This window comes from Vulpes lagopus, chromosome 1, assembly GCF_018345385.1.
Source record: "Vulpes lagopus strain Blue_001 chromosome 1, ASM1834538v1, whole genome shotgun sequence".
Classification (NCBI taxonomy): Eukaryota; Metazoa; Chordata; class Mammalia; order Carnivora; family Canidae; genus Vulpes; species Vulpes lagopus.
Genome location: NC_054824.1, coordinates 37,210,991 through 37,238,161, shown reverse-complemented (window position 1 = coordinate 37,238,161; position 27,171 = coordinate 37,210,991). Strand labels below are relative to the sequence as shown.

At 39.9% G+C, this 27,171-nt stretch overlaps 1 protein-coding gene across 1 annotated transcript in view; it reads left to right on the top strand.

Annotated features, from left to right (window-relative positions):
- Positions 1 to 4,012: 4,012 nt before the first annotated feature.
- Positions 4,013 to 27,171, top strand: part of CD109 (CD109 molecule) — a 129,489-nt gene continuing 106,330 nt past the window's right edge. The window contains exons 1-3 of the mRNA XM_041725239.1: positions 4,013 to 4,216; positions 5,374 to 5,546; positions 26,069 to 26,097. Coding sequence (XP_041581173.1) covers positions 4,143 to 4,216; positions 5,374 to 5,546; positions 26,069 to 26,097 — 276 coding nt within the window. The 5' untranslated portion in view covers positions 4,013 to 4,142. The remainder of the gene's footprint in view (positions 4,217 to 5,373; positions 5,547 to 26,068; positions 26,098 to 27,171) is intronic.

The window sequence follows — 27,171 nt, the reverse complement described above, 5'->3', positions numbered from 1 at the left end:
AGGTTCTCAGGGAATATTCTGGTGTTCTGTGCAGGAGTCTATCAAAATAGTTCTTAAATAGATGATGAATTTAAGTTGACATTAATCATATATATATAATATTTCTGAAATGTTATAAACTTGAATGTGTAAAAATTGAACAACATACTCTGGATATGGTATATGCTCTAAATCATCAACTAATGTTTTAATCCCAAAGCCAGCTTCACTAGTCAGAGAATAAAGGGGTGGAATAAGAGTAGTTCCTTTGTTACCTCTAGTGATCCACACTACTGAAATTTTTGCTTCCCATTCCAGAGCAGCATTGGGCTCTGTTGGTGCAGAGGTCTCAGTTTCCAAGACAGCAGTACTTCCAGTAGGGGACACTGCAATGCTTCCACTAAATTGGTAGTTGAGATTGATTACCCCTTGGTTACTTGGGGCTCCTCATGCCAGTGAATCAAGAGCCAAAGAAAAGGTCACTCTTTTGGCAGGAGTGAGTGACTGATCCTGATTATCAAGGAGTTGCCACTACATAGTGAAAGTAAGGAGTATTTCTGGAATGCAGAAGATATCCTAGGGCATCTATCCCTTAGTTCTCCCAGGTTCCTTTATCGAAGTTGATAGAAAACAGTACAATATAGGGAGAACTGTTAATGGCCCAAGTCCTTCAGGAATGAATATTTGGGTCACCTCATCATACAAAGAACCATGCAAAGAACTGAGGGCAGAGAAACAGGTAATGGAAGAAGGTAGTTATAAATACCATATACCTCTATGTGACTAGCAGCAGGAATGAGGACTGTACTAGTTATTTGCATTTCCTGTTGTCTTGATATAAATACATTTGTGTACATTATTAACCAATATTTTTTTCTCCCTGTCATTCCTCTACCATTTGTGTTAATAATAGTTAACCTATACCTTGGTATTGAAGTTATAGGATCTCAAAGGGAGAATGTGATTCAGCTAGAAGAGGCATGAACCAAGTATGAAGATGGTTAAAGGAACTTTGTATCCCCTTTTAGGGAGAGGGTTAAGTTGTATTTGGTTGTATGAGGGAATGTTGCATCATGTAGGTGAAAGGATGATTTTTCTATTGCTTTTTTCCGGAGTTAAATATGGTTAAAATGGGTATATACAAATGTCAAGTTGATAAGGCACAGCCTTTGGTAGCTTTGTACTGTGGCAACTTATTTAAGATGGAGCTAAATTTCTCAGGAGTCTCATCTTTGTATGGTTCTGAGTTGGAGTGGGTCACAAGGGACATTTTGTGTGAACTGGGAAGCCAGCAGTGAAGCAGAAGCCATACTGTTTACTCTCTGAAGATCAGTGCAAGATGCCAGGCAGGTGACCCACTTGCCCTCATTGTTAACTGATCTGCTAGCCCACTCTGTGGATGTGGGGTGACAGTGGGGCCCATGCTCCCCCAGTTCTTAGAAGATCTCCTCCTTGACTTTTCTGAATTCTGGGCCAGGTGCATATGCAGCCCTTGGTGAAAGCTATCAGCTTCTCTTGCAGATTACCCATGACATCAAAGTTGGAGGTGTAAGAGAGACATGGGTTCCAGTTCTCCCTCATGTTTCCTTGTTCTTTTTTTAAAGATGTTATTTATTTATTCATGATTGAGAGAGAGAGAGAGAGAGAGAGAGAGAGAGAGGCAGAGACACAGGCAGAGGGAGAAGCAGGCTCCAGGCAGGGAGCCCAATGTGGGACTCTATCTGGGTCTCCAGGATCACGTCCTGGGCTGAAGGTGGTGTGAAACCGCTGAGCCACCCAGCCTGCCCTGTTTTCTTGTTCTTGTACACATTTAGCTATACTCTCCTTGGCTGACCTGGAGTGAATTTAGGTTCAACACTAGATGCAGAGGCAATGGCTGCTCCGCTGTTTGCCATGATTGGGTAGGATCAGTCTCATATTGGTTCTGATTTCTCGTTGAACCACACCCTAAAGATAGGTCAGGAGGTATACAGGAACTGTGGGGAGTTCTTATGCAAAGGGCCATTCAGTTTTCATAGAAGGAACACACATAATTTTTTTTAGTATTAAAATTCACGAACTTTATTTAAATAGTTTCTAAGATGCTGCCTTAAAAACCTCTTAGTAGAACAGTACCATTGCATTGTTTTCTTTTTAAATGAAAATGATATTTATATTTATTATAGAAAACTTGGCAGACATAAGTAATCACCAGGATACAGACAACATTTTGGTAAGCATCCTTCAATTTCTTTGATGCATATATCTACAATGTATATGTACATTTATTTTATTATTATTTTTTTAAATTTTTATTTATTTATGATAGTCAGACACACACACAGAGAGAGAGAGAGAGGCAGAGACACAGGCAGAGGGAGAAGCAGGCTCCATGCACTGGTAGCCCGATGTGGGACTCAATCCCGGGTCTCCAGGATCGCGCGCCGGGCCAAAGGCAGGTGCCAAACCGCTGGGCCACCCAGGGATCCCTAAGCCTGAATTTATTGATCCACTATGTGAAGCTTGGAAAGAATTTTCTCCATGTCCCCAATTTCCCTTTTAAATCAAAGTGCCCCAAATTGTCTCAACTTGTAGACCTTCTGTGACCCATTGTATACTGAAGTAAAGTAGAATCTTGGTCCCCATCCCAGAAATAGCATTTGTACCCTAAGGTGCTTCTCATACCCCTTAGTTTGAGAAGCACTGGTGTAGCCCTCCAGGCTGAGCTCACACATGACCCTGGTCCTACTCTCTGAACAACAGAGGTAAGGAGATCAGATCAGTAGTGATAGCTGCATCAGGGACAGGATCCGTCCCCAAGGATCCACTTGGACACTTTTCACTGTCCTCCAACCCTGCCTGTACAAGAAGCTGGCGACTAAAGATAGGCTGCCTGTAGGAGACATAGGGACAGAAGGGACTTCGGCAAGCAGTTCAACAGGGTGAAAAAGGGTGGAACAGGAAAGGGAGGAAAGCAAGTTCCTGGATTCCAAAAACCACAGTTTGTCTAGGTGCTACTTTCTCCTTTATTTAGCACATAGCTGTCATGTGACATCCCTTTGCTGACCTCTTTTCCTCCTGCATTTTGCCCCGCACTAAAAAGTCACCATCTAAAACTTTTCTCCATGAATTAGAAACTTTAAGTTGTCAAGGACTGAATGTGCCTGTTTTCCAACAGTTTTTGGCAGTTCTCTGCTTTTATGGTGTAGTCATGGTGAAACCTGAGTCATCTGAAGATGGTGCCAGTGCTAAAGAACTGGGGAAGGAGTTGTTGCCCAGCCAGGACGGTGAGGAGCTGGGGCTCAGTCACTGTCGCACCAGGGCTACTGTCCTACTGGGCCAGGAGAGTTACCCCAACCCTGAGTGTGTTCATACAGATCGCTCAGGGCTTTTTGGTTCTAATCATAACTAACGCCTGTAGCAAACGCCATTTAGAGACAGTCAAAAATAGAGAACGCATCCCCCTGGATAATTGTTTCTCACAGCTCCAAGTAGCAACACCTAATTTCTGCATGTGCCAGAATTCTTTCCTTTCTTTGTTGTTGTTTTTTTTAAATTGACAAACCGTAACATTTTCCCGGAGAGGCAAACAAAATACCTTGATTTGCGTTTTAAGTAAAAATAGTGTTTCTCCTGTCCTTTCATATACATTAACCAACCACCCAGAAAATACCTCGGTTTGGGCTCTGTGTGTGTGTATGTGTCTGTGTGTTTGCCATTTCTCTAAAATTATGACTCATAGTCTGGGGGACAATGATTGATTTTTTTCCACTTCGCATAGCCGCTCTGAATTTCTCCTCACAAGGATGGGCCTGTTTATTCACTCTGGGCATCGTTGGTGGGCGCTGGTGTAAACAGCCCGGGGAAGCCGGGGGCTGGGCAAGTGCGCGCCCTGTGCTCTCCGCGGGGAGCCGAGCGGACCGCACCTCTGACCCCCCCACGGCCCGGGATTTTCGATGCTCGCCGGGAGCCGCGAGAAGCGCCATTGTGATGCGGGAGGGAGGGGTGGAGCCACCAAGTCCCGTCTCAATTTAGACTTCTCACTCGGCTTGCAGGCGCGCCCATTTCAGATTGCTGAACTCCGAGTCAGGGGAAAAGAAGCGGGGAGGAGGTGGGAAGCCACACCCCGCCGCGCGCGCGAGTTTCCCCAGGAGCCCGCGGTGGCCCAGGCAGACGCGGCCGAGATGCGCGGCCGGGGGCTCCTGACCGCCGCCCACCTCGTGTGCGTGTGGACCGCGGTGCTGGCTGCGGGCTCGCGGTAGGAGCGCGGGCGGGGCGGGGCGGGGCGGGGCGGGCGCGGGCGCGGGGCAGGCGGCGGGGCGCGCGGAGGGGGCGCGGGGCGGGGGGCGCGGGGCGGGGCGGGGCGGGGCGGGCGCGGGCGGGTGGCAACCGGCAGCGCGGCCCCGGCCCGGAGGGCAGAGCGTCAGCCGCTGCAGCTCGGTTCTCCATGGGACAGTTACTTTCTCCGCCCGTGGAAGCTGTTTAGCGTCTTTCTGGCAGTAACGACCTTTCTAGAGAGAGATGTTAGTTTTAGTGCACGTTACCTCTGCCTTTCCCGTAACACGTTGTTTCCTCCCCCGCACAGCGTGCCTTCCTTTCTCAAAGGCGTGTGGTGTGTGTGTGTGTTTTCTCCTTCCAGACTAGCTCTCTCAGCCCGGGCACTGGCCAGGTGTGGCCGAGGTGAAGGGAGTGGTTGGGGTGCACACACTAACTAGCAACATAACTAACGAGACACCCACATTAATGGAAAGTGCCCACTCCAACCGGTTTTTTTTTTTTTTTTTTTTTTTTTTTTTTTTTTTTTTTTTGCGGTTGAGCCCTTACCCTTGGCTTGGGCAGAGAAAGTGGTGTTTTTGCTGACTTTTTTGCTCTGCTACACCTGGCCGTTTTACCCCTGGCCGTTTAATTTCCGGCGATAGAGTTCAATCACTGGTATTTGTTAGATGATGTTTTCCGGGGCAGATGCCCATGGATGAAAGTTTGAATAAAACCCGCAAAATGTGTGTGTGTGTGTGTGTGTGCGTGTGTGTGCACAAGTCAAAAAAAAAAAATCACGCTGGGATGAGGTGTGTGAAGGAGAAGTGTAGGGGCTTGTACTTTGCCAGTAACTTCTGCATGCCTCGGTGCAAGCCATTTACACCGAGGCTCATCCTGTGCTGTTTGTGGTTTATACAATGGAAATAATAACACATGCTCTCCACTAGTGGTGCAGGAATTACTGCATTAAGATTGATTTATGGGAATTCTTGTTTCAATAGCATTTCAATGCAGTTGCTAAATGGAGCAGTGGGGCAATATTGGGATAATTGGAACAATTGCAGTTGGCACAGTGTGGAGAGTCTCACTATCTGAAATGTGAGGAATGGAGATGTAAGGATAAGGAACTGTGTTTTTCTCATCTCGGGGACTCTTTAGGCCTAGATTTCTGGTGACAGCCCCAGGGATTGTCAGGCCTGGAGGAAATGTGACTATTGGGGTGGAGCTTCTGGAACACAGCCCCCCCCAGGTCACCGTGAAGGCCGAGCTGGTCAAGATGGCAGCCAACCTCTCTGTCTCTGTCCTGGAAGCAGAAGGAGTCTTTGAAAAAGGTAAGAGAAACAGCATGAAGTCTTACCCTTCTGGAGTATGTTAACAAAACCACACATTAGGTAGGGTAACAGAGAAACCCCAGAGTTGCAGTGCTTTACATAGTACAGTTTTAACTTTTGCTCACAGAAAGTCCAAAATGGTATTCCTGGATGCTCTCCCAAGCGGCGATGCAGAGACCCAGATTCCTTCCACTTTGTGGCTCTCTGGTCATCGACATGTGGCTTCCAAGTCTGCAGGGGAAGCATAGAGTTTCTTATGTGGGAGGTTTTTATGGGATAGGCTTAGAAATGGCTCAGATCACTTCTGTTCCTCTTCTGATGACCCCATGCTTAGCTGCAAAGGAGGCTGGGAAATAGATGCCAGTGACTGCTCAGAGGGAGAAATGGGCAAAGTCAACAATCTGAAGCAAAACCATATTTATATATAGTTCATATAAAGCATATGTAACCATGTTTCTTTATATTAATAAAGTGCTAAGGATTTTACTAAATAGGCCCGTGGAAAGGAAAAGAGCTACACAGTGTTAAAGTTCAGTCTTATGGAATATTTCTTAATTTTTAAATACAGGAAAAAAATGATGTAACTGTAGGAGTCATTTGTAAAAGAACCCACATCTTAAATTTGGATTCTAATCTGGTTTAGGATTAAATTGGGTCGATGAATGTCTTCTTTTTTAATACTAAGGGAAAAATAATTTTGGGCATAAATAATTAAGCTTTTTTTTCCCTATTAAAATGAACATTTATTGTATTTTTTTCGAGTTGAAAGAGTAATACATACTTGGTGCTTATATCTTGGAACTGAAGGAAATAAACCAAGATCACCCATAATCCTACTACCTAATATAAACACAATTAACTAGGAGCATGTTCAGATGTTTAATCAGAGGGCAGAAATTGAGACATAAATGCCCATACTGTTAAGAGTTATCTTAAAACCTTAATTTAAGGGCACATAATGAAGGGTGGAAGGGATTCCACAGTAGTTCATTTTATAAATGTTTAACCTCTATCAACAGAGAAGTTAACACCATCATGAAAGGAGATAAAATCAAAGTTTATCTATAACTGTGTTTTTTTTCTCCACTGGAGATTGACTAGTTTGGGATAAAAGTCAGGAAGAGGTGATATGTACAGGGGCTATACCACTTTTTCTTTCTTTCTTTCTTTCCTTTCTTTCTTTCTTTCTTTCTTTCTTTCTTCTTTTTTTTTTTTTTGAATATTTTATTTATTCATGAGAGACAGAGAGAGAGACAGAGACAGAGACACAGGCAGAGGAAGAAGCAGGCTCCATGCAGGGAACCCGATGTGGGACTCGATTCCAGGACCCCAGGATCATGCCCTGGGCCGAAGGCAGGTGCTAAACCGCTGAGCCACCCAGGCTCATAGGAGCTATGTCAGAAAAGTGGGAGGCCTTGTTTCCCTGGGGAGGAAATGTAGATTAGGGCTTACGATCTGGGATTGTCTTCTTGACAATAAGACAATATGATTTTGTGTGGTTACCTAACGGTTCTGAGCCTCGATTTCCTTACCTATAGAATGGGGATAAATGAAACTTACTTCCCAGAGTAGGTATAAAGTGAAAGTTAGTATCCAGCATCTATGAGGAATTCAACACCAGCTATTAATATCATTTGTAAGTAGTAATACTGAAGAAGATGCAGGATGCATTATTTCTTTTTATATGAGGGCAGACTTCTGCTTTCATTATTGCCTATTATTTCTGAAAATGAATGAATCCTGGTTTTATGATAATGGCTAAGGAAAATGTTGAAATACTAAGAGCAGACAATACTTAATGTAGTTCCGCATTCATTATTTAGTCACTAAGAATTACCATTTTGGCTCTACTAGTGTGGCAGTTTTACTGCAATGCAGAGGTCTAGAATAACATGGATGATTTTGATAAATATTTGGGCTTTGCACAGATGTTTGTATATTCTTATTTTAGAATTTCTACTGCATTATCTTTTCTGCAATCTCCTTTATCAGTCTTTCTTTTTTCTGCAAGTAGTACCAACATGGTACAGGTGGTGGTGGGGGCTATGTAACTCATTTTAAAACCTTTTCCTTAGATTTTTCTTTTGGGAAGAGAGTTGGTCATATGTCTCTGGGAAGGCTAAAGTGCTCAAGACTGGGCCAGGCAACACTATCCTGAGAGCAGAATGCATCTTTGATAAAGAGAGGGAGAAAATGTACTTCTTTTACTGGCTGTTTTCTGACTGTTGACATACAGTTTCATTGAAAAATACCATTTCTGGGAGCGCTCTCTCTTTTTCAAAGGAGAATGTTACTGTTATCAGAGGCTCTGAGTCATTGTTCTCAAAGCAGATGCTTCCTGTAATGTTAGGACTTAAGGACCAAGACTTTTTTTTTTAATCTAACTTCTCCAGTTGCAGCAATATGTAGACAAATGAGCATTCCAAATGAATGGATCTTCTAAATCCACAGATCCTCCTAGGATCCATTTTTTTCTTCGTTGCCACATAAACACAAGCAAATAAATACATTTTAGGTCTGATTATTTCATTACTTTTTTGTGAGGGCCTTCAGGAAAAGGTCGGTTCTAATAAAGATTCATCTTCTTGCAGAGCTGGGTAAAGAGGGGTATTATTTCTGAGTGGCTTTTTCTAACACTCTGGGTCTTTTTAGAAATTCCCAGGGCAGAGCAGTGTTTCACCATAACCAGAATGTATTGGTAGCTTAATTTATGTTAGAAATGGTAATAGCTAAGGGGTTCAAATTGCAGAATATACTTTTAAAAAGGGATGGGTGAAATTGGTAAAGGGAATTAAGAGTACACTTATCTTGATGAGTGTTGAGTAATATATGGAAGTGTCAAATCACTATATTGTACACTTGAAACTAGTATAACACTGTATGTTAACTGCATTGGAATTAAAATGTAAAAAATGGAAAAATATAAATAAATTAAAAACAATAAAAAGGCAGAAAAGTATGGCTTGTCCTCAAGGAAGAGTTCATTTATTTGTTTGACAGATAGAAGGAAGATTTTATTTACATTTCCATCCTTGAGGTCAGCGGCATTGATTACATTAGTTTTTTCATTTTTAAATATATGAATCCTCCATTTATTTGGAATCGATTATGAGTTTTTTTTAGGGTAGCCCTTTAGAACAGTAACCCTTAAGGAAAAAGTGTTTCTGCTAAACTTTGTGGCATTCTCTAAAGTATATAAATGCCTCTTCGGTGGTGAAATTCAGACACTGAAGTGTGCTTGCCATTATCATCACCACCACTACTACCCTCATTGCCACAACCCATCATCACCAGCACATCATCCTCTTTATAGTGAAGAGAGCTAGGTTCATAGTCTTCTGTTGTATAAAATCATAATTGACAAAACATGGTAGAAATTCAGCAGGTAGGATCTACGAGAGGGGAGACGATGGGAGTCCCTTTGGCATTTGAAATCAATTCAGACTATATGTTGGGTGGAGAGTGAGTCTGTCCTCTCATTTCTTCCCTTCTTGTTTTTTATTTTTTCCACTAGTGTGATATTGTCCTGGAGTTCCATGCCAAATCAAGAAAAAAAAGCTTAAGAATATTTGATTTTATGGGTCATAAACGAGAACTGTCTTCTCATCTGTGAAGGCAAATGGAATGATTGAACTATGTTTGATGTCCTTGAAATTATTATTTCTGCTTCATTCCCTTCCTCTTTCTACAATTTGAAATGTTCATTTGTGAACTTTCAGTGTTTCTCTTGAGTGAGATTTGCCTAAAATAATAATGAACGTCGGCAGCCCCGGTGGCCCAGTGGTTTAGCGCCGCCTTCCGCCCAGGGCACGATCCTGGAGACCCGGGATGGAGTCCCACATTGGGCTCCCTGCGTGGAGCCTGCTTCTTCCTCTGCCTGTGTCTCTGCCTCTCTCTCTCTGTGAGTCTGTCATGAATAAATAAATAAAAGCTTTTAAAAAAAATGAATGCACCTTTCCCCCTCATTAATGAATTCATTGTTGCTGGTTTCACATGAATCTGATTTAAGAAGAAAACCTAAACAGAAAATGTCAGCTGAAACTTCAGGTGCTCTGCAGGGCATCTTGTGGTGAGTGCTTGCTGGTTGGGATGCACTGTTTGTTTATTTATTGTGCCAAGCCTGCTTCCATCTTCCCATTGACATAAGACCTACTCTATGAGTGTATCCATAGCCTTTAATAATTGCTTTTTCTTTTTGCTCTAAAATCTTGGAGAGTTAATGGGGGGGGGGTGTTTACTTCCCATTTTTTGAGTTAAAAATTCTTCTTTGTCCTTTATTGTCTTTCTGTCTTTCTCACATTGACAATGGAGTATTTTATTTTCCATTTTGATCCAGTAAGGGTGGGAAATCAATATTTCATAAAACTTGAGATATTATCTGAAAAACCTAAAAAAAATCACCCAATTCAGTTTGGATGGCTTTCCGGTGGAAACAAAACTCCTGAACATACGTTTCATGGCTTGTAGATCCAAATCAGTCCCATGGTTTTTATGAGAGTAGATTAATTAGTGTAGTGTGTAGGCAGATCTCCCAGGGCAGGTTTTCACAGGCAGCTTTGACGGTAGAACTCAGTCTGAACTTGTAGTTACGTGAGAATTATTTTTAAAGGGTGTGGACTCTTCATTCACATGTCTTTGCTATTGTGTGTGATATATATATATAAATAGGTAGGTGGGGCCGGAGGATAAAGGACCATAGTGTAATGATGGTGTGGTTGGGCTCTGAAGCCAGGCTACCTGAATGTCCTTCCATTAGTGGTTGTGTGGCTGTGGCCAGTCATGATCTCACCGGGCCTCAGTTTTATTATCTGGAGCATAGTGGTTCCTGCCTTATGCAAGTGAGGTAACATGTTTAAAGCACTTAACACATAGGAATTATTCAAGAAAATGGCAGCTGTTGTTTTAGAAAAGAATAGCAACAATCGTGGCAGAGGCAATTAATAATCATCTGTTGGCATGATCTTGAACTGGGAACTCTATGAAAGGCACATCACCAGGGGGCGCTGAGAAGGGATTTAACATATTACATATTCCTTATAGTGCCAGGGACTTAATGCGCAATGCTTAACTTCAGTAAACTTGCGAGGAAGGCACTGTTATCTTCATTTTAGAGATGAAGAAACTGAGGCTAAGGGAGAAAAAAACATTTTTCCAGAGTTAACAAGGTAAATAGTAAAGCCTGCATTTGAGGTTGGTTCTATTCGTTCTGAATTTGAAGGTTTAGACTGGCTGGAAGAGCATTACATATTTTTTGTTTCCCTTACTTTGGGATATTGATGTAATGTTGTATCAGTTAGCTTCCTCTAAAATGATTGTTATGTTTTCTTGTGGTGATTTAGTCCTGGATCTAATGAAATCTAATCTGGATCTGAAGAATCACAGTGCAATGCAAGTTCTCTACCCAGTTTACTTGGAGCTTTATAGAATTTTGGATCTGGATGGGACCTCAGAGATAAGTCAATTCAGTCACCTAATTTATGGCTGAGGATACTGAGGCCTGGTGTTTGATGACTCGCCCAAGGTGAAATTGCTTATTGGTAGCAGAGCTGAAAATCTCACATGTCCCCAAATTTGCAGTCCAGTGCTGTTTCCATTATACTCTAGGAAACTTTCCTAACATATAGAGAAGTATGTGTAAGACCCAGGATATATTTGAAAATGTTGATTTTTCTGATATGGAAGAAAATAAGGCTAACTAAGGAGTTTTAAAATGCTTACCTGCATATTTGTGCAAGTCTCTTGTTTCAGCTCAAGGTAGAGTTGCTCTTTCTGGACTAATGGTTCTGCATGGGGTGGGGGTGGAGCTCCGGGCCTCATAGATCTTCCTAACACTAAATCCTGTTGCCGGATTTCTCGCAGTGTGAGTTGTGCTTATTAAAAATACAGACTCAGGGCGCCTAGCTTGCCAGTTGGCGGAGCATTCGATTCTTGATCTCAGGGTTGTGGGTTCGAGCCTCACATTGGGTGTAGAGACTACCTAAAAATAAAATCATAAACAAAATGCAGACTCATGGTCACCCCTTCAAGACATTGGTAAGGTCTGGGAATCTCAATTTTATTTTGAGCAGTAATCACAAGTAGCCCCATTAAAATGAGAACGACTACTCTTTAGTATCTTACGAATTGCTCCTACCAAGTACTGGAAAGCCTGAGAGTGAGAGGCATGCCTTTGCAAGTCTCAGATGATTCATAGCAGCTGAGAGAAGTCCCCTCCCAGACTTCTGTATTTGCTTTCAAGCAGCCCCCAACCCTAAGAATGGATGTTAATTTTAAGCGATGGAGAAACATATTTTGGGATTTAATTATGAATCAGTGATTGAGTGAAGCTGAAAGTGAACATACTGATTCTTTAAACTCCAAGTTAAACATGTGCTACTCCTCTTCTTACACGAAATGAGTCACTGTTCCTCAGTGACTCACTGAGGGGTTGTGGTGGAAATAGAAATTAGATCCTGTAAGAATTTGGGCTGGGTTGCTGTTTGATCCTTTATGTTGTTAAGAGGGCTTTATAATGTTGAAACTAGTTGTTTGCCCAATGACATCTCCTCCCCCCACCTTAATTTATTATTTACTGATTATTTGCTGTGTATGGATGTGGATGAATGGGGGTGTGTGTGGAATAAGAGGAAGGAAGGATTAGAAAAGGTTCAGAGGCTCCAGAAGGATAACCTGTAATATTTACAGTGCAGAAGGCTGGAGAGTTTTTATTTCTTGTTTGTATAAAAAATTCATGTGGTTTGTAAATAGTACTTCTTGTGTGTGACCCTGTGCCTGGTACTGTTACCTTTTACATCCAGAACTATACAAATGTCCATTCATACATGTTCCACTCCTGCTGATATATTTGGCATTTAGTGGGAACAGTTATTTCACATTCTAGAGGAGGAGAGGGTGTGCCAGAGGAAAGAGCTGACAGCTGGGAGTGGCAGCTATGGGGAGATAGAGGTTTGTGTGTGTTTTCTGAAAAGATGCTACATTCTGCTTTAGGTGTAAGTTTAGAAAGACATCCGGGTGGAAATGTGCAGCAGATAGTTTGAAATTGTAGCAGGGAGAGAGTTTAAGGAATTGTTTTCATAGAGGCAGACAATATTTGAAGTCTTGGTGGAAATGCATGAGATTGACAAGAGAGACAAAGCTTAAGGGGCAAGACTGATGACAGAAGCTTGCAAGAAGGAAAATCAGTCAATGAAATGGATAGACAACGTGCAGCCAGAGACAGGGATAGACTGAAGATGGTGATATGTTTCAGAAGCTGAGGGAAGGAAGTTACAAGAAGTGAATGGTTTTAAGCTGAATGTTGGGAGCAAAAGCCAAGTTTTAAGTAATAAATGGGTAGTGAGAAACTATAAGAGTGTAGGCTACTCTTTACTGAACTTTGACAGTTGAAAGGAGAGAAGTATATGTTCTCTTAAAATGCCCAGTAGAGGGGTAAAAGGGTTGATGTAAAAGGAAGGGGTGGATAATTCATGGATAAGAAGTGGTGGGATCAGGATTAGGGGCACAGGTAAGTGGATTAATCCTTAAAAAAGAAACCCAACTTGTTCTTTTTGTTTTGATGCAAGAAAAGCAAGAGAACAGATAACGAAATAAATATTTTGAGGTATGAACTTGAGATGAAGAATAAAATTGAAATACGGTTTTAGGAAAACTTTGCAGTAGTTATTTATCTGCCTCTAAATTGTACGTACCTGGTCATCTCTTCAATAGGGAGTGGGGATATATGTTACAAGTAGTGGCCCTTTGGAGAGAGAAATACAAATTGGAGATATTTCCTGGTCATGACCAAATGGGTTCCTGCTGGATTGTGGGATGTTGGAATGCAAGGCCTGATACTTTTATTGGTATCAAGAGAAGGAACACAGGAGAATAGAAAAGAGAACGGGGTATTTATGGTGGTAATATGCTTCACTTGAACCTGTAGGGATTGGGTAGTTATTTTATTATTGCCATGGGAATGTCAGTGTGAGTAAGAAGTGGAATTGTAACTTATTAACTCTTGGTCTGGGCTAAGATGATCATCATACCAAAGGTGCAATGACAAAACTTGAGGAGAAGGAAATTATAATGGGTTCTGGTCTTGCTCTGTTTCTTCCAGTCTTCATTTCTTTTAGGAAAACTCCATGACTTGACTTTCTTACCTTGCAAGGGTGAGGGTGAAATTGACCAAAGAAAATTTGATGAAGGAAGTTGGGTGGGGAGTAGTAGGCAGGTCCTTGGGTGTTTAGTTTTGAAGAGATGACTCATGAATTAATTAATTAATTAATTTTGAAAAAATTGTATTTATTTATTCATGAGAGACACACAGAGAGAGGCAGAGACACAGGCAGAGGGAGAGGCAGGTTCCCCGCAGGGAACTCAATGCAGAACTCGATCCTGGGACTCCGGGATCAGGCCCTGTGCCAAGGCAGATGCTCAACCACTGAGCCACCCAGGGGTCCCTCATGAACTAATTTAAAAGCCAGAGTGGTAAAGTACTCAGAAATAAACAGGGAGTTACATTCTCTTAAGAGTACTTGATAGGTTCCTTTTGGTAGGGCAATGTTGGGAGATTACATTTATGAAAATGTAGCTGGCAGCAATGATTTAATATTATAAATTTAAATTTTGCTGAAATCTTGTTAAATTTTTTCAGAAATATAGTTGAGACAGGGCGTTGCTATTTTGAGAATTCCAAATATTTATTAGGCATCAAATTGTATATGGCACAGCATTGGGTGGTGTAAATATTTGGCTTCTCACTGGGATGCAAAGTAGGTTTCATTTCATGTGCTGTCTTAGGTTTATGGTAGAGGCTTCTTGCAGTGCTGTGTTGATGGTGTTAAGGTCAAGTCTGGGTTCACTGGAATAGAGAGTAGATGGATTAACTGTGTCTACCATGGGCATGGGAATAGGGAGTATGGTATGAATGCTGCGAATGAGCCTGTTGGGTTGAAGAGGGATGGACTTCTACAGGGCTACGTGGGAGCTTGAGGTAATCACAACATGATAAGAGAGAAAAGATAGAAGAGTGTTGTGTTCAAATATTAACCTTGTGAGTGCACCAAGCTACAGAGGAGGGATAGGGAGGGAACATGAGATTTTGTTTGGATTAATATTTTGGAAGGTCTGTTCTGTACAGTTTGGGAGATATGGCAGGTAAACTGGGGGTTCTTGAACCACATTGGAATCGAAACCTTAACACTACCTCTTACTACTTAAGTGGCCTTGGGCTAGTCACTTTATTTCATCTAATCTCCATTTCTTCATTTGTATAATGGCAATAATAATAGAGCCTACCTTAGAGCATTGTTTTGAATATTAAATGTGATAGTGCTTAGGAGCCACACTGTGCAGTATGGTAGCCGTGACTTACCTGTGTGTTTTTTTTTTTTTAAAGATTTATTTATGATAGACATAGAGAGAGAGAGAAAGAGAGAGGCAGAGACACAGGAGGAGGGAGAAGCAGGCTTCATGTCAGGAGCCCGACGTGGGACTCAATCCCGGGACTCCCAGATCGCGCCCTGGGCCAAAGGCAGGCTCTAAACCGCTGAGCCTCCCAGGGATCCCCTTACCTGTGGGTTTTGAGTGCTTGAACTGTGACTTGTGCAAATTGAGATGGACTACAAGTATAAAATACACGCTGGACTTTTGAATACTTAATACCAAAAAGTGCAGTAAAACTGAAATTTTTTTAAACTGATAATTTTTCAGTATTGATTATACATTCAATGATAATATTTTGAGTATATTGGGTTATATAAAATATGTTATTAAAATTAATTTTATCCTTTTTTTTATTGCACTGCTTTAGCACGTTTATCATATTGTCTGGCACATAGTAAACACTGGAGAATGTCAGCTGTGTTGTCGTACCTAGCACTTCCTAGTATCATATGTTATTATTGATGTCACCCTTGTGAGCACCAGCTGTGGCATCAGGCCAGGTCTCTATTGATGGCACTTTGATTCTAACTCAAGCAGGCCTTCAACCTTATTCCTTATCCCTTGAGAAACGAGGAAATCTCCCTAAAAAAGCACCATACCATAGGGGGCAATAAACTTTTTCTATAAAAGGCCAGGTGGTAAACATGGTAGGTTTTGCTGCCTTATGGTTTTTGTTGTTTGTGTTTTTAGCAGCAAAGTAGCTACAGAGATGGTGCAGAGTAAATGAGTGTGCTCATGGAACTTTACGGATCCTGAATTTGGAGTTCATATAATTTTCATATGTCATGAAATATTATTCTTTTTCTTTTTCCAGCTATATAAAAATGCAAAACCATTTTTAGTTCACAAACTATATGAAAGTAGGTGTGGGCTTTATTTGGCCCTTGGGCTATAAATTGCAAACCCTGCCATTGCAAATGCCCTGTACATTTACTTAGTAGCCCAGAGCCTTGTTTGACTCTTGGTTTTACATATGTGTCGAACCTAACATTTGGCTTATACTGTACCATTGTATTTATTTTACTTTTAGTGCGTTTTGTTTGACCTAGTGATTCACAGTGGTCTAAAGGGAACACAACACTATGAAACTTGTGTTTATTGAGATGTTTGTAAATAAGAATGAGGCAGGAGAGAAAAAAAGTTAAAGACCTGCAGAAAGGACCAAAGGAGATTTTTTTTTGCTTGCTTTTATTCGAAATGCTGGTCGTTTCTGTATAGATTGGATTCACTGGAGAGTTACTTGGCTTTAAAGTGACATTAAGCTGTGAGGCAGAAGCTTATTTTAAGGTTTTGTCATCCACAGATAGGTAGTGGGAAATTCCCTTTCTCACTTTGTCCATCTGTGATCTGAGAAAATGCTGAATGAGAGAGTATTTAATAACTTGGTAAGGAGGTCAAAGTTTTCAGCTAAGAAAGTGATATACTTAAGATTATGTTGCTGAGTATCAGAGAGCTGATATATTTGCATATATTTGAATATTATGCATATATTATATATATTATACGTACATGTAGCATATGTATATTTGCATATATATTTATATACGTACATGTAGCATATATATATGTATATGCATATAATGGAAAAGCTTATATATATTTATATATATAGCATATTTATATATATTTGCATATATATTTATATACGTACATGTAGCATATATATGTATATGCATATAATGGAAAAGCTTATATATATATTTATATATATAGCATATATATATTTGCATATATATTTATATACGTACATGTAGCATATATATATATATATATGTATATGCAGATAATGGAAAAGCTTTCTTCTTCCATAGAGAATATTTCTGGATCTGTTGGATTTCCAATTATATACACTCCTTCCCTTCAGCAGTTCTCCACAGAGCTATTTGGTGAACACAGATGTCAGAAGAGGCAGCATATGGTATTATAGAGTGTGTTTAAAAAGTTAAAGGAAGGTTAGTTTTTGTGTATGCTTATTACACAACTTAAAAATAGCTTGACTCTATTTGTAAATCAAACGGCCAGCTGTCAGGCTTATGCCAAGTGTGAAGCCTTAAAACAAGGTTCCTTTTGAGTGGCTTCTGCAATGTTGGGAAGGAGAAAGCATCTGAAAGGGTTCTAAGATTGACTTTCTGTGGTTATACACAAAAATGACCTGAATTTTACAGACTTATCTACAATAATGTTGAGAAGGACCTTGTATAACAGAGCAGATCTTTAGTCCGTGATTTAAAGGCATGCCAGGCAGTGTTTCAAGAGGTGCTCTCACTCTTTCCTGTGTCTGAGTGGAACCTTGCTCTGAGGGAGCTGAAATGGTTGCAAAAATTTGCAAATGCTGTCTATTTAATCTTCAACCTAGCAACAGCACAGAAAGATTACTATTCCTCATCTACATTCCCACCACTCTGCTCCCAGTTGTATGTTTTGATTGTGTAAATTATTGCTAGAATGTTAGGATGTTCACAGAAGGCTTAGTAAGTGCCTGGGACATTCCAAGCTGCATTTGTAAATTTAGAGAGAAAACAAATTGAAAAAAATGTCAAGTGCTTAAAGTTGACCTTTTAATAAGGACACATGAGACTAGTGAGTGGGCTTTAAATTGGATCTCCCTACACATCCTTTGAGCCACTCTCTGAACCTAGCAAGAATTAGGGGTGGGTGCTCCTGCTTTTCGGTGCCCCTGTGCTGCTGCTTTTAGGTGCAGTTCTGTGTCTGGCTCTTTTTCTTGGGCCTATGAACACACAACTGTCATCTGTCAGAGTAGTGAGAGCCAGGCATGCAGTCAACTTTCTCTTCCAGTTTTTCTTTAATGAGAAAACCCCTCAAAGGTTTGACCCAAAAGAGCTACATTAAAAAAAAAGTTCTATGAAATGGGATTTCCTGAACTTCAAATCTGGATAGCTGGTCTTGAATTTCAGCTGAAATGCTTGCCCTCCAATTAATCAGCCTACTGGATTTATTTGGATTGTAGATTCACAGCTGTTTTTTACTTTCTCCTTGTTTAGTGTCTCTTAGATAAAAATAAATACTACCCCTCCCCACTCCCTGCCTCAACAAATACACTTAGTCTTTGTAAATTTGCCAGTGATGGGAGGTAGACTGTGTCAGGCCATGATGGAAAGGAAGCACATTGTTTCCTCCAAGTCACTGGGCTGAGAAAATAGTCAACCCCGATGATTTATCTTAAAGTAATGAAAAATAAATACCTCTCCATAATCAAGGGTACTTGTTTTTTGGGCTCAGCATTCTGCACTTTAGTTTTGTCCACTTTATCCCACTGTAGGGTAGCGTGGTGGATGCTGTGCTGTACCACCAGGTAGAGAGAGCCCTTTGGAGAAGGACTGGTTTCCTCAAGCACCTGGGAGTGCTGCGGCAGACTGCCCTCACAGCCAGCTCCCTTTGGGGATTGCATCTGCTAAAGAGAATTGCCTTGCCTGAGGGGCACCCCTCCTTGGGTGAAGGTCCAGCTTCGTTCCCCTGCTTCCGAGTGTCCCTTGTGGACACCTCTGGAACCTGTCTTGCAGCTCCACCTCCCCCTCTCCCTAGTCCTGTCTCCTTTCTTTTCCCTTCTCTGTGTGCTGATTACAGGAGCACTCCCTAACAACACTCTTGGCACTTTAATAACCATTTCAGAATTGGCGTTCCTGGGATCCTGCTATAGACAGATGTGGTTATTGTTTAACTTTCCTTTGAAGAGGGATTTTTCGGATCTTGAAATTAACTTCAAATGTATGGAAACTGTGTGAAGTGATATAAGAGTCGGGAAATTTTCTAGGTTTTATATCCTCTTCAGAAGTTTTTGTATAACATGAATTTTTAAAAAAATTAGTTCTGCTATTGCAGTGCTTATAGGATAACTGTAAAGATTGGGAGAAAATGGATGAAGAAGAATCCCTAGGTTCTCTGATCACTAGCATAGAGCTGAAGAGAGGAGACCTGAGATAATTGAGATTTTGAATCTTTATGAGTGGTAGTGATAACATGCACAAAGAAGCTCTCTAGCCTGGGGAACTTTCACAATAATCAAGGGTATGTAGAGTAAAAGAACAAAGGTACAGCTGCTGTTCTTGTACCTAGAGGCAGTATGGAGTGGTGGTTTACAGCTCAGACCCAAGAGCCAGGCTGCCTGGGTTAGAATCTTGGCTCTGTTACTTCTTTCCTGTGTGACCTTGGGCTAGTCACTTAATGTCTCTTGTGACTCAGGGTTCTCATTTATAAAATAAGGAAAATAATACTTAATAGGATTATGATGCAGATTAGATCAGTTAATATATGTAAGGCTTTTATAACATCATAAATAGTATCTATTATTATTTTATTCACCAAATTAAAAAAATTGTATGTGGTCAGAACTGTTGGTGGTTTTATTGCTTCTAATCAGAAATGTGAGTCTTCCGTCCTCTAGACTAACATTGTCCAATAGAAGTATGATGCTATCACGTATGTAATATAACATTTTCTATTAACCAAATAAAAAAGTAAAAAATAAGGGTACCTGGGTGGCTCAGTTGGTTAAACATCCAACTCTTGGTTTTGGCTCAGGTCATGATCTCAGACCCACTATGACAAAGATGGACTCCATGCTTAGCATGGAGTCGGCTTGCCACACTCTCTATTCCCTACATTCTCTCTCTGGAATAAATAAATGAAATCTTTGGGGAAAAATAGGTGAAAAATAGGGGTACCTAGCTGGCTCAGTCAGTAGAACATGTGACTCTTGATCTTGGGGTTTTGGGCTTAAGCTTCATGTTGTGGGTAGAGATTACTTAAAAATAAAATCTTAGAAAAATGGTAAAGAAAATCCAGATAAAATTAATTTAATTATATTTTATTTTCTAAATTTTTATTTATTTATTCATGAGAGACACAGAGAGAGAGAGAGATGCAGAGACAGGCAGAGGGAGAAGCAGGCTCCATGTAGGGAGCCCGACATGGGACTCGATCCTGGATCTCCAGGATCAGGCCCTGGATTGAAGGTGGTGCTAAACCACGGAGCCACCCGGGGTGCCCCCTCCCTTTTTTTAACTTTTAGATAAAATTAATTTTAATAATATACTTTAACCCAATAATTCATAAATATTATCAGTTAAACATGTACTTACTCTAAAATTATTGCTGAGATAGTTTATATTCTTTTTGCTTTTTTAAGTCTTAGAAATATGGGTGTATTTTGCATTTGTAGCACATTTCAGTAGCTCATTTTATTTTATTTTATTTTTTATTTTTATTTATTTATTTTTTTCCAGTAGCTCATTTTAATAGCCACTGTGGCTAGAGGCTATTGTGTTGCACTATGCTCCTTTAGAAGGTTGCTAGTTAATCTTTTTATTTCAAGAGTGTTCTAGTCATCCATTTCTGTGACTGAACCACTCTGAAACTTAGCAGTTAAAAACACTAGTTCATTATTTCTCATGAGTCTCACTCACCCAGCTTGTACTCATAAGATTGATGATTATTGCTTGAGACAGTTATTTCCATGATAATTGTGAAATTTTCTAATTCCATGATTCCTTCTACATTTACTGGTTGGAATTCTATGGTAAAGAAGAACTTTTTCTTCTCCTTCAGTTAGTCATCTATTTGATTATTGAGCAACATGAGTTCGTGGACTCTTAGTTTATTCAGTAGCTGTAATCCATAACCTACAATTTATTTGAATGTTCAAGTCATCTGACCATTTCATTATGTATATTGTTGTATGCATAATATTTTATTATTTATATATTTATATAATTTATACAAATATATATAATAGAATGATCAGATGATTTGAACATAAAGGCTTTTTCTTTTTTTTGCAGATTTCCCATATTATCTGTGTCCCCACACAAGCATAGCTTCCCCATTATCAACATCACTAACTAGAATGGTACTTTTTTTTTTTTTAAGATTTTATTTATTTATTCATGAGAGACACACATACAGAGACAGAGACACAGGCAGAGGGAGAAGCAGGCTCCCCGCAGGGAGCCCGATATGGGACTCCATCCCAGATCCTGGGATCACACCCTGAGCTGAAGGCAGACACTCAACCACTGAGCCACCCGGGAATCCCACATTATTATTATTATTATTATTATTATTATTATTATTTTAGCAAGAATGAACCTACACTGACACATCATAATCATCCAACGTCCATTATTTACCTTAGGGTTCACTCTTGTATATTCTGTGGGTTTTGGCAAATGTATAATGATATACCCATCATTATAATACTATACAGAATATTTTCACTGCCATGAAGACCCTCTGTGCTCTGCCTATTCATATCTCTGTACCACCTTGCAGTAACCTGATCTTTTTTTTGTATCCATTGTTTTGCTTTTTTCCAGAATGTTGTTTATTTGGAGTCAGGCAGTATGTCGCCTTTTCAGACTGGCTTCTTTCACTTAGCAATATGCATTTACGGTTCCTCCGTGTCTTTTCATGGCTTGATGGCTCATTTCTTTTTAGAGTTGTATAATATTCCATTGTCTGGATGTATCACAGCTTATTTATCCACTCACTGATTGCAGGAAATTTGGCTGCTTCTATGCTTTGGCAATTATGAATAAAGCTGCCTTAAATATCTGTGTGCAGATTTTTGTGTGGTCATACTTTTTCAGTTCTTTTGAGTAAATACCAAGGAGTGTAATTGCTGGTTTGTATGGTAAGAATATGTTAAGTTTTGTTGCCAAACTTGTCTTCTCAAATGGCCATACCATTTTGCATTGCATACCAGCAGTATGTGAGAGTTCCTATTGCTCCACATCCTGGCCAGCATTTGATATTGTCAGTGATGGATACCAGCATCCTGGTATCTTATTGATTTAATCTGCATTTCCCTATGATGTGGAGCATCTTTTATTGTGCTTATTTGCCATCAGTGTATATTCCTTGCTGAGCTGTCTGTTAATTACTTTGGTCCATTTTTTAGTTGGTCATTTGTTTTCTCATTGTTGAGTTTTAAGAGTTCTTTGTATGTTTTTGATTATAGTTCTTTATCATATGTGTCTTTTGCAGATATTTTTTCCCAGTTTGCAGCGTTTCTTCCTTTCTCTTGACATTGTCTTTTGCATAGCAGAAGTTTTTAATTTTGACGAAGTCCACTTTATGAATTCTTTTTTAAAAAAGATCTTATTTATTAAAAAAAGATGTTATTTATTTATTTGAGAGGGAGAGAGAGAGTGAAAGAGAGCAAGAGAGAGTGAGTGAGCACGAGTTGGGGGGGATGGAGAAGCAGACCCCCTGCTGAGCACGGAGCCTAACATGGGGCTCACTCCTAGGACCCCGTGATCACAACCTGACCTGAAGACAGATGCTTCACTCACTGAACCACGCAGGTGCCCCTGAATTATTTCTTTAATGGATTGAATCTTTGGTGTTACATCTAAAAAGACCAAGGTCATCATCAATGTTTTCTCCTATGTTATGTTCTAGGAATTTTGTAGTTATGCTTTTTATAAGTCTATGATACATTTTGAGTTAATTTTTCTGAAAGGAGTAAAGTCTGTGTCTATATTCATTTATTTGTATGTGGATGTCCATTGTTCCAGCATTATTTGTTGAAGAGACGGTCTTTGCTCCATTGCATTGCTTCTGCACATTTTCCAAAGATCATTCAACTATATTAGTAGGGGTCCATTTCTGGGCTCTCTCTTCTGTTCCATTGATCAGTTTGTCTATTCTTTTGCCAATACCACACTGCGTTGATTATTGTAGTTTTGCAGTAAGTCTTGGAATTGGTAGCACCAATCTTCCAACTTTGTTCTCCTTTAGTATTGATGGTTATTTTGAGTCTTTTGCTTCTCCCTATAAACTTGAGAATCAATTTCTTGATTTTCATAAAATAACTTTCTGGGATTTTGATTAGGATTGCATTGATCAAGTTGGGAAGAATCGATGTCTTGACAATATTTAGTCTATCTATCCATGAACATTGAACATCTCTTCATTTATTTAATCCTTCCTTGATTTCATTTTATCAGAGTTTTGTAGTTTCCTTATATAGATCTTGTACACATTTTTTAGATTTATACCTAAGTATTTCTTTTTTGGGGGGATTCTAATGTAAATGGTATTGTTTTTAATTTCAGATTCCACTTGTTCATGGTTGTTTTTTTTTTTTAAGATTTTATTTATTTATTCATGAGAGAGAAAGAGAGAGAGAGAGAGAGGCAGGGACACAGAGGGAGGAGCAGGCTCCATGCAGGGAGCCTGATGCAGGACTCCATCCTGGGACTCTAGAATCATGCCCTGGGCTGAAGGCAAGTGCTAAACAGCTGAGCCACCCAGGAATCCCCTGGTTGGTATATTTTTAATTGAGAACATTCTTCTCATCAGCTGAGGTACATGTTAAGATCAGAGCAAATTCTACTGATAGGAGGATATTCTCTTTTTTTTTTCTTTAAAACTTAAAAACATTTTTTTAAAAATTTATTTATGATAGTCACAGAGAGAGAGAGAGAGAGAGAGAGGGTGAGAGAGAGAGGCAGAGACACAGGCAGAGGGAGAAGCAGGCTCCATGCACCGGGAGCCCGACGTGGGATTCAATCCCGGGTCTCCAGGATCGTGCCCTGGGCCAAAGGCAGGCGCTAAACTGCTGTGCCACCCAGGGATCCCAGGAGGATATTCTCAATTCCAGCTATTCCCCCATATTGAATTATTTACATGTTTCAGTTCAAGAATATAACAGGGTTTGTCTTTTTGCCTGGATAGTACTATGACTCCCTTCAACAAATATTTTTACAGCATAAAAGTTGTCAAGTATATTTTATTTATGGTTCTTTTGAATGTTTCACCAAGTTTAGTTGCTGCAGTATCATAGGGCTTCTTAACTTTACTTCAGTTCAGTATAGAATATGCCTATCCCACTAAAAATAAGAACTTAAAAAGAAGTTTCTTCCCATATGTTGAGATATTACCAAAGTATGATTACAATATTTCAAAGTTAAATCTTGTACAGATTAAATCCATCTCATGTCAATAGTTTACTGAACCAAAAAGATTCAGGACAAATGTTAAATCAGGATTCTGGGATAGCAGCATAACCTGTGATTGTCCTGGCCAGGACTCACTTTGTGTAAAAGGCCTTTCAGGGTCTGGTGCAGCCTCATCTCTACAGTCCTCTCCCTGCCAGCTCTGCTTCTGCGGACACATGCTGAGCTCCACTCTTTGGCATTTGCTGCTGCTCTGCCTGGAAACTCTTCCCTTCCTTTCTCATCTGGCTAATTTTTCTTTATCCTACAATCCTCGACTTCTGGCATCATTCATTTTTTTCTAGGTAACTTCCCCTGATCCCTGTGAGGTGGGCTCCACCTTATCTATCTTTATTGCAGTCCTTCGTGTTTAGCTGTATCTGTTCAGTTGTTTCTCTTTCTTCACTTTTTCAAGACACTTTTTGTCCAATGTCCTGTTATTTAAGAGTCCTATTCTTTGCTTCTTATGGTGACAGTTACTGGATAAACTGATCTGTGCTAGGTGATAAGTGATTTTGATGAATTGCTTATCTGTTGCAGACAACATATTTGTATTTCACTGAGGCCCATTGGGGCAGTGGTCTTCAGGTGGGTGTGTGCAGATTGGGGATTGCTTTAGGCCATTTATCAGGGTATAAATGTACTAGCTTTTATTTCTGTTATTTATTGAACAAAACTAAGAAATCAAGGTTTTCTAATACTTAATATTTTGGTTGAGAAAGTGCATTATATGACTCTATAATCTATAAACTTGACATTGGTGATGTGTTCTGATTGACTAAATGCTCCATTATAAAAATTGGAAGATCCTGCTGACATCTCCAGCAGATATCTCTTCCATGTTTTCTGGCTCTGGAATAACTTCTATTTATCAAGCATTTCCTCTATGCCAGACACTGTTCTATACACTTTATAAGTATCAACATACTTATGCTTTACAACCACCTTGTGAGATTCATACAATTATGAATATGCTCTTTTTATGGATGAAAAAATTGAGCCTGGATAATCAGGCAACTTTTTCAAGGATGGAGCTAGTACATGGTTGATTCAGTATAGAACTGGTGTAGTCTAATTCCAGAAGCCATTTGCTCAACCCCCTGCTCTGTACTGTGCTGTGCTCCAGTGTCTCTCTGTTCCCTTAGGATAGACACACGAGGCTTCCAGGAGGATAGGGTCTATGTCTGTCTTGTTCACTGGGGTAAATATTTCTTAAATATTCACAAATATTTCTTTTTTTTAAAAAAAGGTTTATTTATTTATTTGAGAGAGAGAGAGAGAGAGATAGAGAGAAAGAGAGAGAGAGAGAATACAGAGGGAGAAGGAGAAGCAGACTCCCCACTGAGCGGGGAGCCCAATGCAGGGCTCAATCCCAGGACCCTGAGATCATGACTTGAGCAGAAGGCAGACGCTTAACCGACTGAACCACCCAGGCACCACTCACAAGTATTTCTTAAATGAAGAAACTGTGAGGGTCCATCACCACTCTGAATTCATATCACTTAAATGGGAACTTCGGATAAGTACTCTTTTATTTTTAACTTGAAACATTTTTTCCCTTGAAGTAATTAGATCTGATGAGAAATTGGCATGAGTTAAATTAGTAGTCCTATGTTTAGAAACTGTACGTGAAAAGAAGTCTGCATCACTCTAATACCAGTGAGTCACTTATGAGTCCCAGCTCACCCCTGACGTGACTAATCCCTTCCTTTTCTTTCTTAATCATGAGGGTCTGAGAACATAAGAAATAAACCTCAGGTTCTTTCTCAACATCCATTGAAGTGTCTCTCATATGTGTATAACCCTAAAGCAGCAACAAGAACAGCAGCAACAATGACAAAAATGATAAAGGAAAAGAGAAGCAGAACTTAAACTAATTTTTGAGGTGTGGGGTGGGGTTCACCTACTGATACCTTTTTAAGTATGGGTCAGGTTTCCTTAATTCTTTGGCACAAGGATGTGTAGTAATCTCTCACACGTTCTGGGCTTTGATAAAATTGTTTTGTTTTGACCAAATAAGTTTGTGATTCTATAAGCTTATGATTTCTTTATCTGAAAGAGTATTAGGAGAGTCTTTGGAGTTGTGTATTATATCATCATATTCAAATTATGACTCTATTTTCTTCCCCGTTTTGCTTTTAGGCTCTTTCAAGACACTTATTCTTCCATCAGTAAGTATCCATTTAAAAATTTTGGTTTCAGACGTATACATTGCATCGATTAGGGAAACAAACTAATATTTTGTTGGTCTTTATATCAATTTACATCCCTTGTGAGTTCGACTTCAGTTCTACCTTTAGATTAAGAATAGTGTTACTTCAAAGAGATTTGGTTATTAGCCTTTTCAAACTCATGGCAAATGTTTTCCTCTTATAAAACAGGGAATTGGCCTGGACTGTTGTCACAGAAATCTGCTTCTGCCTTAAAGAACCTTACAGTTTTGAGTGTGTAATTGACACTCTGTTGCTCAGTTTCTCTGTCCTGGAAAGTTGTAGTACCACACTGAGCCATATTGAAGGCCGAGGCATTGGTGATACTGATCCTGTCTTTGTTTAAACATTTTTTTGTTCATAATTTAATTTTTTGCATTATACTTGCTATTTTAAAAATCTTTTGAATATTAACAATTTATTTATCTTGATTACTGAATTTTTTTTGTCTCCTCCTTAATTTTTGCACTTGAGGCAAGGGCCTCGCCCACCTCACCCTTATTCCAGCCCTGGAAAAGGGGATAAAGAAACTGCCTGTTTCATAGGGGATTCTCTGGAGGTGAAATAAGATGTGAAAAGTGCTGTAAAATTTGCTATAGAAGTGGAAAGGGGTTATTATTTTTGGAGAAAGTCATAAAACCTAATGATTGCATGCTCTTTGTGAACTGATCCTACTTATCATAACTTTGATTTGAAAGTTTGTACTTTTATTACCATGTTTTGTTTTGGAGCTTCACACTCTGAACGTACAATAGAGAAAGTAGACCAGGGCATCCTAACAAGAGACGCAATTTGGTATACTTTTGTGAGAAGAGATAACTGATGACTTTGTCAAAACACAAAATTCAGTCTAGTAAATTTGAAGATGTAATTAGCTTTATTAAGCAATTGGGCAGGATCCCATTTAGCAAGTAGAGGGGAGCTCCTGAGTTGTACAGTATGGAAGGTTTTTTTCAGAAGGAAGGGGGGGGCAAGGAAGTGCCTAGCAAAAGAAAAGAAAAGATTGTTCCAGGCAAGGTCACCTTCCCTTAGGGG